Source organism: Peromyscus maniculatus, chromosome 23 (assembly GCF_049852395.1).
Source record: "Peromyscus maniculatus bairdii isolate BWxNUB_F1_BW_parent chromosome 23, HU_Pman_BW_mat_3.1, whole genome shotgun sequence".
Lineage (NCBI taxonomy): Eukaryota > Metazoa > Chordata > Mammalia > Rodentia > Cricetidae > Peromyscus > Peromyscus maniculatus.
Genome location: NC_134874.1, coordinates 11,704,833 through 11,722,681, shown reverse-complemented (window position 1 = coordinate 11,722,681; position 17,849 = coordinate 11,704,833). Strand labels below are relative to the sequence as shown.

The 17,849-nt window shown below is 54.7% G+C and overlaps 1 protein-coding gene across 1 annotated transcript in view; it reads right to left on the bottom strand.

The window, feature by feature from the left end:
- The window catches only part of Rbm19 (RNA binding motif protein 19), an 86,752-nt gene extending 75,282 nt beyond the window's left edge, over positions 1-11,470 (bottom strand). Inside the window, exons 1-10 of the mRNA XM_006970795.4 lie at positions 11,314-11,470; positions 8,344-8,526; positions 7,308-7,427; positions 7,091-7,129; positions 6,762-6,960; positions 4,945-5,204; positions 3,502-3,582; positions 2,823-2,901; positions 1,049-1,120; positions 53-253 (exon numbers count right to left, since the gene is read on the bottom strand). Coding sequence (XP_006970857.2) covers positions 53-253; positions 1,049-1,120; positions 2,823-2,901; positions 3,502-3,582; positions 4,945-5,204; positions 6,762-6,960; positions 7,091-7,129; positions 7,308-7,427; positions 8,344-8,526; positions 11,314-11,349 — 1,270 coding nt within the window. The 5' untranslated portion in view covers positions 11,350-11,470. The remainder of the gene's footprint in view (positions 1-52; positions 254-1,048; positions 1,121-2,822; positions 2,902-3,501; positions 3,583-4,944; positions 5,205-6,761; positions 6,961-7,090; positions 7,130-7,307; positions 7,428-8,343; positions 8,527-11,313) is intronic.
- Between the last annotated feature and the right edge of the window lie 6,379 nt (positions 11,471-17,849).

Genomic DNA, 17,849 nt, shown 5'->3' with positions numbered 1-17,849 from the left:
TCTAGCTGACAGATGCAGATACCACCCAGGACCAGTTGGAGGCAGTACCCACCATAGGCAGAGAAGAGCTTCTCCAAGTCTTCCTCAGAGCTGGTGTACGACAGGTTCCGCACGAAGAGCCTCCCCGAGTCAGCCAGGTCCTCCTCCTCCTCATGTTCCCCGAGCGTGCGGCCCTGCCAGGGTGCGGAGCTGCTCTTTGGGGGACCGTGGGCCGTGGGGGCCTTCTCCCTGAAGACCTCGATATAACGTCCACCTGCATGAAGACAGGGGTCATGGCTGTGGGTGCCCGAGGGTGGCCGAGCCTCCCGAGAGTCCCGTTAGCCACTGCTCTGCTGCTGTCCGGAGCCCGCTGTCTCTATGTATGATCCTGTCTGCAGTAGACGGTTCCCCAGGCTGCAGCTGGATCCACTGGGATCTCACTCACCTTGGCAGGGCTGCCACAGCCCCGAGGAGCTTGCAGGGCCATCCCAGAACGCAGGAGTCAGCAGCTGGGTTCTGGGGCCTCCCCACTCCCCCCACTGGCTGCTCTGCCTTGGGAAGGCTTCACATGACAACCCGACCCGGGACGTTGAGCGAGTGAATCATGGCATGCACCACTCAGGCCAGGTGCCCACCCCACTTCGCCCTCATCCACTGGGTGCTCCATCAGGAACCATCACCTGACCTGCTTACAGGGCTCCCTCCCATCCTCCCTCAGTGCGACTCTTCTGTCAGTGGCCCACCCCTGCATCTGAGCCACTTGACCATGCCGGGATGGGTAAGGCCAGTGACCTCCCAAGTCAGCCAGCGTCACAGGCTGTTCTCGAGACCCGAAAAGCTGTTCCAGGGAGCCAGAGCTCAGGTCAACGCAGCCTGCCCCTCTGCACGCCACTCAGGAGAAATGTGCCCACTTCTCCTGTCTCTTTCCTGTGTTCACTCAGTGCTGCTCCAGAGGGAGGGACTGTGGACTCTCTGCTCCCTGCTGGGTCCCCAGGCCCCGAAGTATCTCAGCACCAACGCGCACTGTCGGCCTAGGGACGGCCCACGCTGGTGTCCCACGAGCCCTTACCCATGTATTCCCGGTTGCACTTCAGAGCTTTCTTCACGTCGTCCTCGCTGCTGAGATCCACGAAGACATAGCCTGAGAGAGGATGGCGATAAGCAGAGTCACAGGCAGAGCTGGGAAACCTGTCTGTCACTCCCCAGGACACAGACGCCCCCGCACCCCCCAGCAGCTTCAGACCACAGGGCTGGCTGTGAATGGAGATGTGGATCCCAGGAGTGAAGAGCACGGCCTTCCTGCCCGTGCCGGCCCCACCCTGTCCCTGAACAGTCTCTGGAGACGTGCTGGTGTAGGTAGTGCTGTGACTCAGTTCAGGAGTCAGGGCCACCTCCACGACCACTGTCCCTGGAGCTCAGAACCAGGCCTGGGATCCTTCCCGAGGGGGAGCCTGACCCTGTGAGGTGTCAGAGCAGGGCCACCCTTCCCTAGAGGAGTTAAGTCACGTGCCCGATGTCACATGGCTGTCTGATGGCAATGCCACAACGTGGCCCAAAGGCCAAGGGTTTTCCACACGCACCCTAAGGAATTCTTTCTGTTCTCTGCAGGGACGTCACCTACCCACAAACCTACTTCACCCTCTTCATGAGTCTTCTGGGGGGCACTGGCCCACACCCTGCCAGGCCAGCTGAGGGACCACTATGGCGTCCCCAGCCCCAACCCCACGGGCCTATGCTGGAGAACACACTGACTGACGTCCCTGCGTCACTGAGCCCCGCTCCCCAGCACTTTTGCAGCCCCGCTGGCTGCCCCTGAGAGCGCCGTGCTCCAGGCTGGTGTCTCCCAGCTGCAGACCCAGTGGGCTCTCTCGGCTGTGACACACACACTCTTCCCTGCTCCCTGCCCAGTCTCTAAAGTGCCGTAAGCCAGGGGCACCACCCACAGCAGCAGCTCTCATGGAGCTGGCGAGGCCGCTCTCGGCGTCAGCCCCTCGGCTCCTCGCTCCTGGGTGACAGGCCCAGCCCACTGCACCCGGGGACTGAGGGGACGGCTCCTGGGCTGCTAAGCTGGGATGGAGCCCCTTTGCCCCCCCCCCCCCCACTGCCCTCTTCAGCATGAAACATGAGGAGAACTTGGTACAAGATGTGATAAAGCCAAGAGGGGCGTTGGGGAAGAAGGGAGACACGGGACAGTGACCTGACTGTCCCTGATACCTGGGCACTTTGTCCCCCAGCGCTCTGCCCAGGTGGCCTCTTCCTGCCAAGGCTGTGGATTCCCACCCCACAGGGCCTTGGCGTGGCTCTGCAAGATGCGGCTACATTCCTGCTGCTCCGTCTCCCCGAGCCTCCTGGCCTGGCCAGCAGGCAGGCCCCACACCTGCCGGCCTCCCCCAGCTCCAACTCTGGCCGATCACCAGACTCTCTGCCTTATGACGGCCCAGCCCAGTGCTCTGAGGCCAGGAGGAGACCCTGGCGGACCAGAGTGGAATCCTGGGAAGACACAGCCCAATTCCACGCCACATACACTCAACAAGGTAGAACTGTCCTCTGTCAGAGGTGCCCATGGACAGCGCAGCCAACCCTGGGCCCGTTCGCATCGACCAACAGAGCACGTGAGCCTGTCAGTGCAGTAGGGGCCGAGAGGGAGGGAGACACGGCCAGGAAGGAGTCACTGTGCCAGGCCACCAGACGCAGGGACAGGAGACCCTGGTCTTTGCAGATGAACTATGCCGACCTGAGGGCAAGAGACGGCAAAAAAGGACATGGGTGTCTGTGAGGCAGGCTGCGGTGGGCAGCCTGCGGTGGGCAGCCTCGGCGCTGTGGTGCGGCCTGGCCTGCCTTACCTGTTTTGTTCCCGTGAGCATTTCTCACTATCCGAATGGCCACTGGCTTCAGGGGCGCCAGGAACTCCGTGACGTTTTTCTGGAAGGAAAAGAAATGTGTTTCCCCTTCTGTCTTTTTTTTTTTTTTTTTTAACAAATGAAATATTTCGTTGGACAATTAACAATTAGTAACTGGACGGTTAACAATTCTCTAATGTTTTCTCTTAGGATTCCAAGACCTTGACAACCAGACCATGGACATAGCTCAGCGGCCGAGTGCTTGCCCCGCGCAGTTCCTCAGAGCAGAGAAATCAGCACCTGTGACTGGTCTCATTGTGCCTGCTAAGGCAGGATCAACGTCCTGGATCTGGCTTAGTTTTCTCCTTCCTGGGGTTTGAACTGAGTTCCTCCTGCTTGCGCAGTAGGCACTGTGTCCACTGAGCTCTCCCTCCAGCCCCGTGCCCCCGCCCTTTTAAACAGTGACCCTAGTCAGCCTGTGTCCGTGTCCCTCCCCCCCCCCCCCGTACCAACGTGAGGGGTGGAGCCAGTCTTCACACCGCCATCCCTCTCCTTCCCGTGCCAGTGCCTGGGGCGTTACTCAGCAGCCTCCACGGCCACTTCTAGCTCACTCACACTCACTTCCACCTCATCCTGGCACCCCACCCCCACCCCCCCGCATCCTGTCTTCATGAACACACACCTCAGTGACATTGAACGGGGCTCCCCGGAGCTTCACGGTGTAGGGCGTGGTGGGTTCCTTCTTGCCGGCCGGCTTCTCTACCTGAGTGATCACGGAGAGAAAATGGTTGGGGCGAGGACCTGATACCCACACGGCAGGTGGTGGCTGGGACGACCTGGAGCTGGAAGGGGCGCCTGCTGCTGGGCTGGAGCTGGACAACTCCACGGGAATCCATGCCTGCTGTGGAGGCGATGGAGGTGGAGGAGGAGGCAGCTGCAGAGTCTTTACCGCACCTGACACGAGGGCCGCGTGTAGAGCCTGGGAAGCCGTCGGCAAACCAACAGAGGCCTTGGCCCCCAGGAAAAACGAGACGTACCACTGAGGCGGAGCTTGCCCTGTGACACACACTGCCCAGCACTTTCCGGTGCCCGGCTGGGCAGTGCAATTCCACAGGGGCACTGAGATCAGGCCCAGCGCTCTGGAGTTCCAACAACTCCAGAGAGCCTCTGCTCTTGGTTTCTCCTTTGAAGCGCAAACCTGCCCTTGCTGGAACTCCTTTCCTGGCAATGCCTGCCCTGGGCTGCTGGGTACCCCCGACTTCCTTCACCACACGAACCCCAAGGGCTGCCCTGGCTTCAGTTGAAGGACGCATGCATAGTGACGACACCATAGTCATCCTCATGAATCTGAATGACCCAACCCTGGCACCACAGGGACACACGCCATGAGGCGAGGTGGAGATTAGAGGCCTGTGGGGTGGATGCGTCTCACCCAGGGGTGACAGGTACTGAGAGTCAGTGTGGGATGTGACCTCCACACTGCCACATGTCCTGGACAGGGCATGCTGGTCTGAACTGGCGGCCAATGAAATGAGGAATGGAGGCCTCTCTCCCTCCCACTGCAGATCTGATAAAGAGCAGGGCAGGAGACGGGATGCCCTGGGGAGGAGATGTGGTCCCCCTTAAGTGTCCAAGTAGCCTGTCGCTACAGCAGAGAGGACCTCCTGTGGGACACTGTGGGGCTATCCTCAAGGCCTCAGCCATCTTCGAAATCTCAGCTTCAGGCCCCGCCATCTCCCAGCCATCACCGTGGGTGAGCCACTGGCCCTCCCAAGACCTGCTTCGTCACCTGTACAGAGGACTGTGACAAGAACCAGTCAGTGACTTGCCAGGGACGTTACCCAGCGTGCAATGAGCCCTCACCGACCTCAGCTGTCGGTGGAAAGCTTCCTCACATCTATCCGTCTTGTTGCTAATGCACACGGCAAGACCCATCCAGCTCATCGACACCCAGATACAACTCCAGACAACAGGCACCTTCCCCACCGGTTCAGAAGCCTAGGCTGCATAGACAACCCTGGGGGCAAGTGGCCTTCCCTCCAAGTCAGTCCCCTAGGGAAGGGGCTGCAGTGACCCTGCTGACCAGGCCCAGCCTCTCCCTCCGCCCTCACAGACCAACACACACCTTGCCAGCGGCGTCCTGAGGTCTCCGGCTCCCAGGCTCGGCTCCCCGGCTCCCACTCTCCTGCTGGGCTGGGGAGGCAGGGGGGCCCTCCTCTTCCTCAGCCTCACTGCCTTCTTCGCAGTTCACCGCCTCGTCTTCACTGTCCTCTTCATCCTCGTCCGCGGAGGACTCCTCGGCCCGCACCATCTTGGATTTCAGGTAGTCCATGTCGGACAGCTCCCTCTGTGTGGCCGCCTTTGGCTGCAGGCCGCCTTGTTCCTCTGGGGAGACAGGGGGTCAGCGACCTTAGCGGGCAGAGACAACGCGCCCGCCATGGCCAAGGCCCTCACACAAATCAACTCCAGCCAATTCTCTGATGAGCGACAGCTGGCGGTGAATCAGGCTGCACTCGACTGGGCATGTCTTTCCACACACACACTGCCCGTGACACATGGAGCTGTGTCGCTCACTCCTTTCACTCCCCTGGCCCACTCCAGCCCCCTCTCCCCCATGAGATTTAGTTACATGTGTGTCTGTGTGTGGATATGTGCACAAGAGTGCAGTACCCACAGAGGCCAGATGAGGGCACTGGAGCCCCTTGGGCTGGAGTTACAGGCAAATGTGAGCCACTGTTGTGGATGCTGGGACCTGAACTCAGATCTGGATGAGGAGTACGTGCACTCGATTGCTGAGCCAATCTCCCCAGCTCCCCAAGATCCCCCCTTTACGTTCATCTTTCAACAGTATTAAAATAATACACACAACACAGCTCACGGCAGAGGCCGCTATAATCTACTGTTTCAGCAAAATCCTCAAGTGCTGACTACAGTCCTTGTCAGACACTAGGCTTCTGCGTGTGTCTGTGCTGCACTCCTGCCACTGTGTCCTTTGCTCTTGGTGTCCCCGGTGAACAGTACAGTTTGCACTAAAGTACAAAGGACACCTGGTGTGACACACTCAATGACAAGGGTTGGGGGGGAGGGAGCAGGAAAGAAAAGCCCGCCTGAGCAGAGGAGGGACGGCCATCCCTCACTGCAGCCTGCATGACCCACTGAGCACACTGTGGGGCCGCGGCTCTGGCCAGCACCCTGCAGCGGTTGCCAGCGCTCAGGGTGAAAAGTTCCACCTCCCTCCCCCCAGTTCCCTCTGCTTTAACCAGCCCCTGGGTCATCCTTTCCTTTGAGCCTTTCCAAGGCTGTCTGTCTGTCTGTCCCCTACTTCCTGGGCCTCTCCACCCTCAGGCCCACAGTCCTCAGCCCAGCAGACTTTACCAGGCTGAGCTGAGTTAGTCCCACATCCTCACCGATAAACCAGAACAGCTCTTACGGTGGACCACAGCACTTAGGGCCTACGCTCTATGGTGATTGGTATTTACCAGGCACAGCAGGGCCCATGAGGACAAGACACCCTACCGCTATCCCCTCGAGCTGCAGGAGCCCTTCCAGGAAGTTTTCCCACACATGCCCTGTCCTGCCTCCTTGGCACACCGTCACCACACATGCTCCACTGGGAACTACCTGCCTCCGTCCCTCTGCTCTTACTGGGAGGCCCACTCTACGGGTACAGGGACTCTTGGGGTCTTTTCTCACTGCGGTGTCCACAGTCTCCAGAGCTGTGCCTGGCACACTGCACATGCTCGGTGACTACTGGCTGAGTCAGGTGACCAGATCTGCCTCGGGGAGAGACACCTGTGGGTGGGCTACTCCTCCCCAAGATGGCTAGAGGGAAGCACCTGGTTGTCCCTTTCCTGTGTCACCGGAGAGTGTCGCACAAAGCGTCCTTGTGCCCATCAGGTCAGGGCCAGCAAAGTCCTATGTGGACCCGCGGTGCACACTCACCTTCAGGCTCCTCTCCAGCCGGCTCCTCCTCACTCTCCTGCCCTGAGTCAGAGTCGGAGTCAAAGTTCAGATAGTCACTTGTTGGCTTGGTTTTTGCTCTTGGGAGCTCAGTGTCCAAAGCGTCGTTGGCCCACGTGGCCACCTGGGTCCTCTTCTGGTGAATCGACAGGAACTCCTGGAACTCGGCATCTTCCTTCAGCTGTGGCAGTGCAGCCGGGTGGGAGGGGCAGGAAGGAGGGAGATGAGGCAGAGGCTTAGGAGGCTCCGATCTCCAGCCCGCCACCCTCTCGATGTTCACAGCCTTCCCTCGCCACCCGCACAACATTCACCTTTGCCAGGTCACTGGGCACCTTTTTCTTCTTGTCGTCCTGGAAGTGGAAGGCAGACAGGGTCACACCGATGACGGGGGGAGGGAAGACCAAAGTGAACTGCCCTGGGTGCACCCACCTTCCAAAACCATCCAAAAGATACTCCCAACTCCCTGCCAGCCAGAGACCACCCTGCCAACCCTGGGCACAGGGCTGGCTGGGGGCACCGCTTACGTACTTTTTTAGTGCCTGAGGGAGCGGAGCCTTGCGGCGGCTGCTTGGGCTGACCTGGCTTCTGGGCATGTTTGCTCCAGGCTCGGGGTTTTGTTGGGTCTCCAAAGGACTTGCAGAATTCCACCTGCATGGGAAAGAGCGCTGTTTTCCACAGCTGCTGCGGTACCCAGGCGCAAGTGTGCCCCCTTCAGCACCAGGAGCATGGTTTTCCCAGAATGCAGTGGTCACTGACTTGCTGAGTGCATTTAAAGCGAAAATCACCCAACCTAGACATCGTCCTCCAAGAGTCATCCTGGCCACTGCCATTTCCAGAGGACTAGCTCTGCCTCCCGTGCTCTCTGGTAGAAGGGGACAGCAAATGCTCCGGTCCCCTCTGCTCAGACCAAAAGGTTAGAGCAGAGATTGGGTGGCCCAGGAAGCAGGTGACGACAGGGCAGAGACAGAACTCAGGGCACATGGGGATTGGGAGTACACATTCACCTCCTAGGCTAACAAACGATGTCGGGGAGGTGGCGCCTGCCTGGCACAGGGCAGCAGGGAGTGATGGCTGTCAGGGTGACTGTTCACCACGAGGCAGGCTCAGTCACAGCAGAAAACAAGTCCAGGGTAACAGGGACAACAGGATGACCACGGGAGTGTGGAAGAATGTCAGGGACCACGCATAAACGGATGCATCCCTCAGCCCCGGCACCTCAGATACACTCTCAGAGGCAGCCTCGGGAGGACACTCCCATGAGCCACCCCCATACATTCCAAGCTATTATTGGTCAGCAAACCACTTTATCCCAGTGGCATCCCTGCAGAAGTAACTGTTTCTATCCATTCTACCATAATTATAACGTGTTCAGGGCACAAAGGTCAGATCATAGAAAAGAGTACTGTGAAATTTAAATGCTTTAATTCATCAGACACTCTGGAGAGGGCCCAGGGAATAGGTAGCAGACTCTCCGGGAATGATGCCTGGGCACCTGAAAGCTTGCGTAGCCCTGAGGTAAGGCAGGCTCTCTAGGGCAGGCGGGATGGGACTCCCTCAGACTCACTGTGATCCGGGACGTGTCAATAAAACTCCGGTTGAAATGGCTCAGGGCCGCCTGGGCCTCCTCCTCTGACTTGAAGCCTATAAAGCCGAACTTGCGGAACTTGCCATCTTTGGTGAACTTGAGGCTGCAGTCGGTCAGCGTGCCGAAGGCGGCAAAGAGCTGCCGGAATCGCTCTTCCTTCATCTAGAGCAGAAGGGGCATCATGAGAGGAGCTGGGGGTCCCCAGAGCAAAGGGACAGAGGAGATGGAAGCCCAGAGGTCCTGGAGGCTGACCTGAGATGAAAAGATGGCTATCTGTATGCACATATTTAGGGCGGCCAGGTCCCAGCTCAGAGCCGGATACCAGCTGAGCAGGCTACTCACTTCTTTGGTGAGGAAATGAGACCCCAGGGCACCTCAAATGCTCTCCATCTTATCCTGTCCCCTGTGAAGACCATATCAACTACAGCATCCATCTGCGGCTGAGGCTTGTCCAAATAAACAGATAGATAAGGGAAACTGCATAAACGGTTACCAACCATGGGAGAGAATAATGGAGCCCATTAAAGATGCTCACACCCTGATGCCCAGCACCTGGGACTGCACTGTGGTACACTGCAAAGGGGCGTATGTAGCCCTGGCTGGCCTCAAAATAGAGATCCACCTGCCTCCTTTCCCAGCCCCACAGGCGTGCTCCACCACACCCAGATATTTATTTCAAAAAGGGGTTTTCAGATGTGCTTAAAAATCTGATGATGAGATGGGTGGTGGTGGCACACGCCTTTAATCCCAGTGCTCAGGAGGCAGAAGCAGAGGCAGGTGGATCTCTGTGAGTTCAAGGCCAGCCTCCTGGTCTACAAGATCAAGTTCCAGGACAGGCTCCAAAGCTACACAGCAAAACCCTGTCTCGAAAATCCAAAAAGTGATGAAGCCAGGCATGGTGATGCGCACCTTTAATCCTAGCACTCTGGAGGCTTAGGCAGGCGGATTTCTTTAGTCTCAGGCCACCCTGGTCTACATGTCAAGTTCCAGGCCAGCCAGGGCTACTAACCAGACCCTGTCTCAAAAAAAACCAAAGAATTCCAAGATGAAAGCTGGGTATGGTGAGGCAGGTTCAAGGTCAGCCTGGCCAAACAAACTAAGATCCTGTTTTTCAAAAGACCCTCCAAAACTAAAATCCCAATGGGGGAGAGCATCCTGGATCTTCTGGTACTTCAACGCCGTCAGTGAGGTAGGAGGCTCAGAGTGAGGAAGACCAGATGGGGTTAAGACGGTAGGGAAAGAATCAGAATCCTTCTGGACGGAGAAGGGTGGGTAACAGAAGTAGCCATGCAATGGCCAGCAGATGCTGAAGAAACCTAAGAAAATAGGCTGACAGCCAGGTCCAGCCTTGCAGCCCACAGCCATGATGCTGTCATGTCAAAAGGTTACACACTCCATGCCTGCTGCCAGTGTCTGACAACACCCTGACCTTAGTCTCGTTGACCTCGGGGAAACGATAAAAACAAAACACCAACAAAATACCAACATTGTTTCAACTACCTTACCAAGGAAGTAATGGGAAATTATCATGCTACACTATAATGTGGCTTTAAAAGTCCCACAGTGTAGACACCTGGCTCCTACTGTCCTCACACCAGCCGGATTTTCACGTGGCTCTAGGGCATCGGTTCTCAACTTGTGGGTCGCGACCCCCCCAAGGACACATATCAGATCTTTACATTACAATGTATAACAGTAGCAAAATGACAGTTATGAAGTAGCAACGAAATAATTTTATGGTTGGGGGGGTCAGCACAACATGAGGAACTGTGTTAAAGGGTCGCAGCATTAGAAAGGTTGAGAACCACTGGTCTAGGGGCATATGGCCCCGCCAACAGCCAAAATAAATTTATTTATGTATGTATGTACTTATTTGCCACATCATCTTGCTCTGTAACCCAGGCTGGCCTCGAACTTGCCACCCTCTGCCTCAGCCCACACTGAAAGCTGACAACGGGTGCGTGCCAACACGCTTGGCTTTGAAACGAGTCCGTAGCTGAGCTTGCTCTGTCATAGTGACACCGTGTTTTAGTCTGCTTCCCGCTGTTGCCCGTACACAGCAAAACCAAACGCAACTCGGGGGAGGAAAACGGCTTATTTGGCTTAGGGGGTCCCAATAACAGCCTGTCATCCAGAGAAGAAGGCAAGTCAGGAACTGAAGCAGAGACCTTCTGCAGACTCATTTGCTCAACTAGAATTTTTATACAGCCCAGGAGCACTTGCTGAGGGGTGACACCACCCACAGTGGGCGGGGCCCTCCCACGTCAGTCACTCCTCAATGTCTCACAGACTTGTCCACAGGGGCAACCCCTACGGAATCACTTCATCAGTTGAGGTTTCCTCTTCCTATGGGACTTCGGTTTGGGTTAAGTTGACCAGAGTTAACCAGCACAACAAGGGGGGTCCTCTGAGTGCCCATCTAGTCGCCTATCACCACATACGTGAGCCGGCTTCCTCCTTTACCCGGCATGGCACGCAGCTACCGAATGCCTGCCTGCCGGGTGCCAGGTTCTGTGATCACGGCTGGGTTGCCCCGTCTCCACTGAAGGAGAAACCACGGAATGCCGTTCCCGCCACCCAGGTCCTCAGGGTCACTTCCCATCCTGTTTCCCCCAACAGTCTCGGGAGTGGGAGGGAGAACCCACGTGGATCCACCCGGGTCAACAACTGCATCGAGGGGTCCGGGGTCCGAGGCATAAGGTGGAGGCTGACATCTGCCTGCAGCCGGACTGTCGGGTTTGGAGCCAGGCACCCGCGGTGGCAATAATCCACAGCGATAATGATAACGATAAGAGCCACTCTCTCTGCTTTGCAGAGGTCAGAACAGGGTCCCACCCCGCTGGGTTCCGGACCTCCGCACTCCGGCACCAGACTTTAACCTCCATCCTTCGGCCTCGTTCTCCGGACTCCCGCCCTCCCTTCCGGACCCCTCCCCCGGCTCCTGCTCACCCCATTAGGGAGGTTCTTCACGATCAGTCGCGACATGGCTCCCGGGCCCCCCTCGGTTCTGATCCCCGAACCCCGCGACGCCGACTTCCCACAACTTTCACGCCACCTCACTGGGCGCCGCCATCTTTGGCGAGTCACGTGGCCTCCGCCAGGTTTCCACCCGGAAGTGGGTGTGGCCTCCTTGGATCTTCTCCGGGGAAGTCACACCCTCAAGAGGGAGGGGGGCGGGGGGGAGAACGCAGCGCTTGCATTCTGCGCAGGCGCAGTTTCTCCTCCGGGTCCTGGAGACGCCAATGCCTGGTAAGGCCGGCAGGGGGCGCTGGTGCGCAACGCTCGCAGGATGACCCCCTGGGAAGAAGTAGGGATTTTTGCTTAAGAAAAATGTTTGTTGTTGTTGTTGGCCGGACGGTGGTGGCACACACAGCACTCCGGAGGCAGAGCCAGGCGGATCTCTGTGAGTTCGAGGCCAGCCTGGTCTACAGAGCGAGTTCTCTGGCTGTTACACAGAAAAACCCTGTTTCGAAACAGCAAAAACCAAAACAAAACCTTTTTACAAATTCATTTATTTGTTTATTGTGCATATATAAATATATATGCATATATGAATATATATCGTGTGTGTGAACATGTTCATATATATGAACATGTATATATATGTATGTATATATATACATATATATATATATATACATATATATATATATATATATATATTGTGTGTGTGTGTGTGTGTGTGTGTATGAACATGTTCCAGGTTCACATGTGATGGCCAGAGGACAATTTGCAGGAGTTCACCTGGTGGGTCTTGGGGATCAAATTTAGACCGTCAGGCTTGGCGGCAAGGGCCTTTAATTGACTGAGACATCTCACCAGCTCCCTTGCTTCCTTTTTAGGATAGAGAAACTGGAGGCTTAGAGAAACTGCCAGGCTCTGACTCAATGGCTGATCGTGCCCCTGGATATTGTTATAGGGTGTGAGCGTTGGCGATAACCACCCTGTTTTGTGGGCAAGTGAACCGAGGACCTGATGAGTTAGCTGAACAGCTTGATTCAAGTCATGTAGGTTCTAAGTAGAAAGGCACAGATGAGAACCCAGAGCCCCATAGTGCTTACCAAGGGCTTCAACTCCAACCTTATGGGCATCCCACAGCTCTCTGGGGAGCTTTTTTTTTTTTTTTTTTTTTGGTTTTTCGAGACAGGGTTTCTCTGTGTAGCTTTGCGCCTTTCCTGGAGCTCACTTGGTAGCCCAGGCTGGCCTCGAACTCACAGAGATCCGCCTGGCTCTGCCTCCCGAGTGCTGGGATTAAAGGCGTGCGCCACCAACGCCCGGCGTCTGGGGAGCTTTTAACCCCTCACCTGCCAGCCTGAGGGTTGAGTGCTTGGCCAGATTTGCCTCTGAGGGCCTTGTGCCTGCTGCAACTAGACGGGTTTTATCCTAGGGCCCAAGAGCGTCAGACTATTCAGTTCTTAACATGTTCTTAACATGCACTTCGGAATCTTTGCTGGATCTGCTCTTGGGTGGGGGAGGTTTTAGGTGGAGACCCCCGTTTTCTCTTCAGAAAGGGCAAATCTATTATCATTAGCCACACTGCCTCAGCCTGCACCCCAGATCTTCCCCCAAAGCCTTTGTGATTTTCTTCTAAAAGACATTTCACTCCACCTCCCCATATCCTTTGTTGTTACTGTTGGCGACTTTATTAAGCTAGAGTTCACATGCCACATATTTACCCACTTAGCGTGTATGATTCTGGTTGGCAACATGGCTCTTAGGGTAAAGGAGCTTGTGGCCAAACCTGACAACCTGAATTTTACTCCTCGGTCCCTCGTAGTGGGAGGAGAGAGGCAATGCCAGCAAGTTTGTCCTCAGACCTCCCTCCACGTGCATGTGATAGCACGCACCCCACCACACACTAAATAAATAAATAAAAAGTGTACCTCTTGATGGTCTTTAGTATGTTTACAGTCTTTCGATCCTCGTCACAACCAACCTCAGGACATTTTTATTGAAAAAATGTTTTTCGTAGGATGTATTTTGATCATGGTTTCCCCTCCCTCACCCCTCCCAGATCCTTCCCACCTCCCCACCAACTCAACTCTCAGCCCTTTCTCACTCTCTCTTTAGAAAGCAAACAGGCAAACAAACTAAAACCCCCAAACAAATTAGAATTGAAAAACAAAGACAAAACACAAGAAGCCAACACACACAAAACACCTTATAAACACAAAATCAGAAACTATTACACACAAGCACGGGACCAGGACATTTTCAACCCCTCTTACAGAAGGCCGGCACCTGTCATCATTCTCTTCCCCTGGGAACCTAGAATCTACCTCTCTATGGACGTGTTCCCTTCCTGGCTCATTTCCCTTGGCATCTTGTTTTCAAGCTCCACCCATGTCCCTTCCCAAACGTTCTTTGTTCCATTTTCCCCCTGACTAGTGTTAGATGCCTGACCCCAGTATGTTTGTGTGTCCAACCCTCAGATGAGGGCATCTAGATGGATCCACTCCGTGCCTATTGTGAAGTGTGTTGCTGAGGACATCTGTGTGCGTGTCTTCACGTGGACATGTGTTTTCATTTCTCGTGGGCACGGTCCTGGGGTGGGATTCCTGGGTCATACGTAACTCTCTTTAGGAACTCGCGAACAGTTTTCCAAACTGTTTGCGTCGTTATGTATCTCTCTTTTTTAAAAAAAAAAAAAATAAACCGTTGTTTATTATGTATACAGTCTTCTGCCTGGGCATATGCTTGGATGCCAGAAGGCGGCACCGGATCTCATTACAGATGGTTGTGAGCCACCCTGTGGATGCTGGGAATTGAACTCAGCACCTCTGGAAGAGCAGCCAGTGCTCTTAACCTCTGAGCCATCTCTCCAGCCCATCATTATGTATTTCTGAGGGTAGTGTGTACAAATTCTCACTTCCTATTCTATGATTTTCATTTTTTTTTAATTGCACCTGTCCTGATTGGCTGTGCCTGATGCTTTGCTTTGGACCTCCCTGCTGGCTGGTGGAGGTAGCCATCTTTGTCTCCGAACCCACCCCACTTCTGCTCTCCAAGACCAGCTCCAGCACAGTGTCTGAACCGGCATCTTCCTTGCGGAAGTCCCAGGTGCAAGGATCTCGTGTGTCCACGAGACGTGTGTCCATCAGACTGTGAGCCTGCAGAAGTCACTGCTGGGGCTGGGGAGAAGGCTCAGACGGAAAAATGCTGGCCCCACCAGGATGAGGACCCGAGTTAGCACCCAGGACCCATGGACGGATGCCCGCTGGGGTGGCTCCTGCTTGGAACTCCTGTGCTGGGGAGGTCGAAGGCAGAGATAGATGGATCTCTGGGGTTCCGTGGCCAGCCATTCTAGACTAATTAGTGTGCTCCAGGACAGAAGAGACCCTGCAAAAGGAGGTGGACCACCTTCCTGAGGATGACACTGGGGCTGACCTCTGGCTTGTACACACACACACACACACACACACACAGCATACATGTGCACACACACGCACCACACACACATGTGCGCACACACATGCACCACACACAAACATGTACACACACATACACATTCGTGAATTTTTAAAAACACATTCAGCTGATTTCCAATCTGTAGCCAGGCAGCCTGCTTGTCCCACGTTTTGCTTCCAAAGAGGCCTCATCAGACCCATCTTCCCAATGCGCCCCACCAGGAGCCAGGTGGAGTCATCAACAGCTGTTAATTGAATGCGAATTGCCGGCACAGCCTGGTATATTTCAGGCATCTGGGTGGTTTGTGAACGGAGCCAGGTGGCTATGTCTGGAGTGAAGTTAGCAGGAGGCAGATGTGGTATTCCAAGGGATTCAACTGAAGATAATCTCCAGGGGGGTGAGCTAGAATGTGGGCGGTGTGGTGGGTCAGCATGGCCCCTCCTGAGAGATGCCCCTGTCCTGGTCCCCTGGGACCTGTGTTAAAGGGTATTCGGCCATGTCACAAGGGATTGAAAAGTGAGGTCAGCTTACTCCTAAGCTGAGATCTGGGTGGCCCTAGATCTCCTGACAAGTTTCCTTGGGTGGAAAAATAGAGGCAGATATGGGGTGGATGTCACCTAAGCCTGGTAGCTCCAGAAACTGGACCAGGTATGCAGAGAAGCCTTGAGAGGGGGCGTGGCCCTGAGGACAAATAATCTCAGGCTTCTCACTAGAGACCTGAGAGAGACAGCAACCTGGTCTGGCCTCCACAGGCACGGTATTGACATGTGCAAAACTACACACAGACACACATATGTACACCTTATTTACAATATAAGTAAAATGTTTTTAAAAGCAGGAGAAACAGCACGCCCCAGAGCACAGGGCCCAGCAGTCCGCTCCCCCACAAATGGGTCTCTGAAGGGCAGTGGACAGGGCAGGGCCGTGGCAGCTGGGGTGGTTTCCCAGGACTTGTGGGGAGAGAGATGGGGTCACCACCGAGCTACAGAGGGGTATGTGGCTGCTTTAAATGCCATGTCCAGTCTGCCTGTTCCCCTCCATTCCCGCAATCCAACCAGAATCTGGGGGCTTTGTGCCTGCTTGGCCCCTGTTCTATTGCTGTGGAGAGACACCGTGACCAAGGCAACTCTGACAAAGAGAAAGCATTTAATTGGTGCCTTGCCCACAGTTTCAGAGGCTTAGCCCATTATCATCATGGCAGGGAGCATGTGGTACACAAGCAGGTATGGTGATTGAGTTGTAGCCGAGAGCTACATCCTGATCTATGGGCAGAGAGAGAGAGAGACAGACAGAGACAGAGACAGTGACAGAGACAGACAGAGAGACAGAGACAGAGAGAGAGGAGAGATTGGGCCTGCCACGGGCTTTCGAAACCTCCATCTGCTCCCAGTGACATACCTCGGCAAGGACACACCTTCTAATCCATCCACACAGTTTACCAGTTGTGGACTAACCATGCAAATATATAAACCTATGGGGGCCATGTTCATCCAAACTCACATTGACCAAGGACAGGGGTATGCAGATGGGGCACAAGGCAGGGTGAAGGAGCATCGATGGTCGACTAGAGAACGGCCACAGGGAAACCTCTAAGATATATGGGAAGACAGAAGCCAACCAAGTACCAACGGCTGTCATGTCCACTGTCCTCCAAGTGGAGGGGCAGAGGACATGGAAACAGGGCATGCGCTGTCTTTGTTTGCCATGGCTGTGGAGGACCAGCCCCCACATTTATTTACCCGAGGGACTCTTGAGGAATGAGGAATATGAGACTTAGTTAGAAATAAAGAGGGGAGGGCTGGAGAGATGGCTCAGAGGTTAAGTGCACCAGCGGGCAGCTCTTCCAGAGAGCCTGAGTTCAATTCCCAGCAACCACATGGTGGCCCACAACCATCTGTAATGAGATCTGGTGCCCTCTTCTGGCATGCAGGAATATGTGCAGACAGAACAATGTATACAAATAAATAAATAAATAAATCTTAAAAAAAAGAAAGAAAGAAATAGGGGCTGGAGAGGTGGCTCAGAGGTTAAGAGCACTGGCTGCTATCCCAGGGGTCCTGAATTCAATTCCCAGCAACCACATGGTGGCTCACAACCATCTATAATGAGATCTGATGTCCTCTTCTGATCTGCAGGGATACATGCAGACAGAACATCGTATACATAATAAATAAATCTAAAAAAAAAAATAAAGAGGGGAGAGAAAAAGATAAAAAATACAGGATAGCCTTGGGTGGGTCTAGATCCTTATCCACCGGCGGAGAGGTTTATTCCAAAGGGCTATTTATAACAATGCCAAGGGGTGGAGCAAAAGACCTCCCCCTTGCTAGCTAGACTCTTACAAACACCTGGTACTCAGGCCCGTGGTCCAATCAACCTCCCATGCAGTCCTGCTGGGTACAGCCACGAGGAAACCTAGTGGGCTCCAGCACATGGCAGTCTGGCATTTAGACAGCTACATCTCCTGGTTCTCTCCTCCTCCTCACAGGGCACTGCCTAGCTCAATGTCTAGTGTTCCTTAGCTCCCATCTTCGTCCCTGCCTCCCCACATCTCACTGCATTCTCCTTCTGCACACCTTGCCCTTTCTCCAGGGGAACTAATGATTCCATTTCAACTCAATCAACTCTGAGACCCTGTCTCCAAATAAGGTTCCCCCATGTGGCACTCAATGTTAGTTAGGAGGATCTCAATTCCTAAGTGTTTTCTAACCTTTTTTCACATTTTTTTTTGAGACAGGGTCTCTCTACATAGCCCTGGCTGTCCTAGAACTCACTAGGTAGACCAGGCTGGCCTAAAACTCACAGAGATCCACCTGCCTCTGCCTCCCAAGTGCTGGGATTAAAGGCGTGGGCCACCACCACCAGCACCACCACCACCAGGTTTATAGTCAACCTTTAACAATGACATTAGCCACCAGGTGTGGTGGCACACACCCAGCATGCCCAGCACTCAGGAGGTAGAGGCAAGTAGATCTCTGAGTTTGAGGCCAGCCTGGTCTACACATCGAGTTCCAGGACAGTCAGGGCTATGCAGAGAAACCCTGTCTCAAAAACCAACCAACAGTAATTGCAGCTTC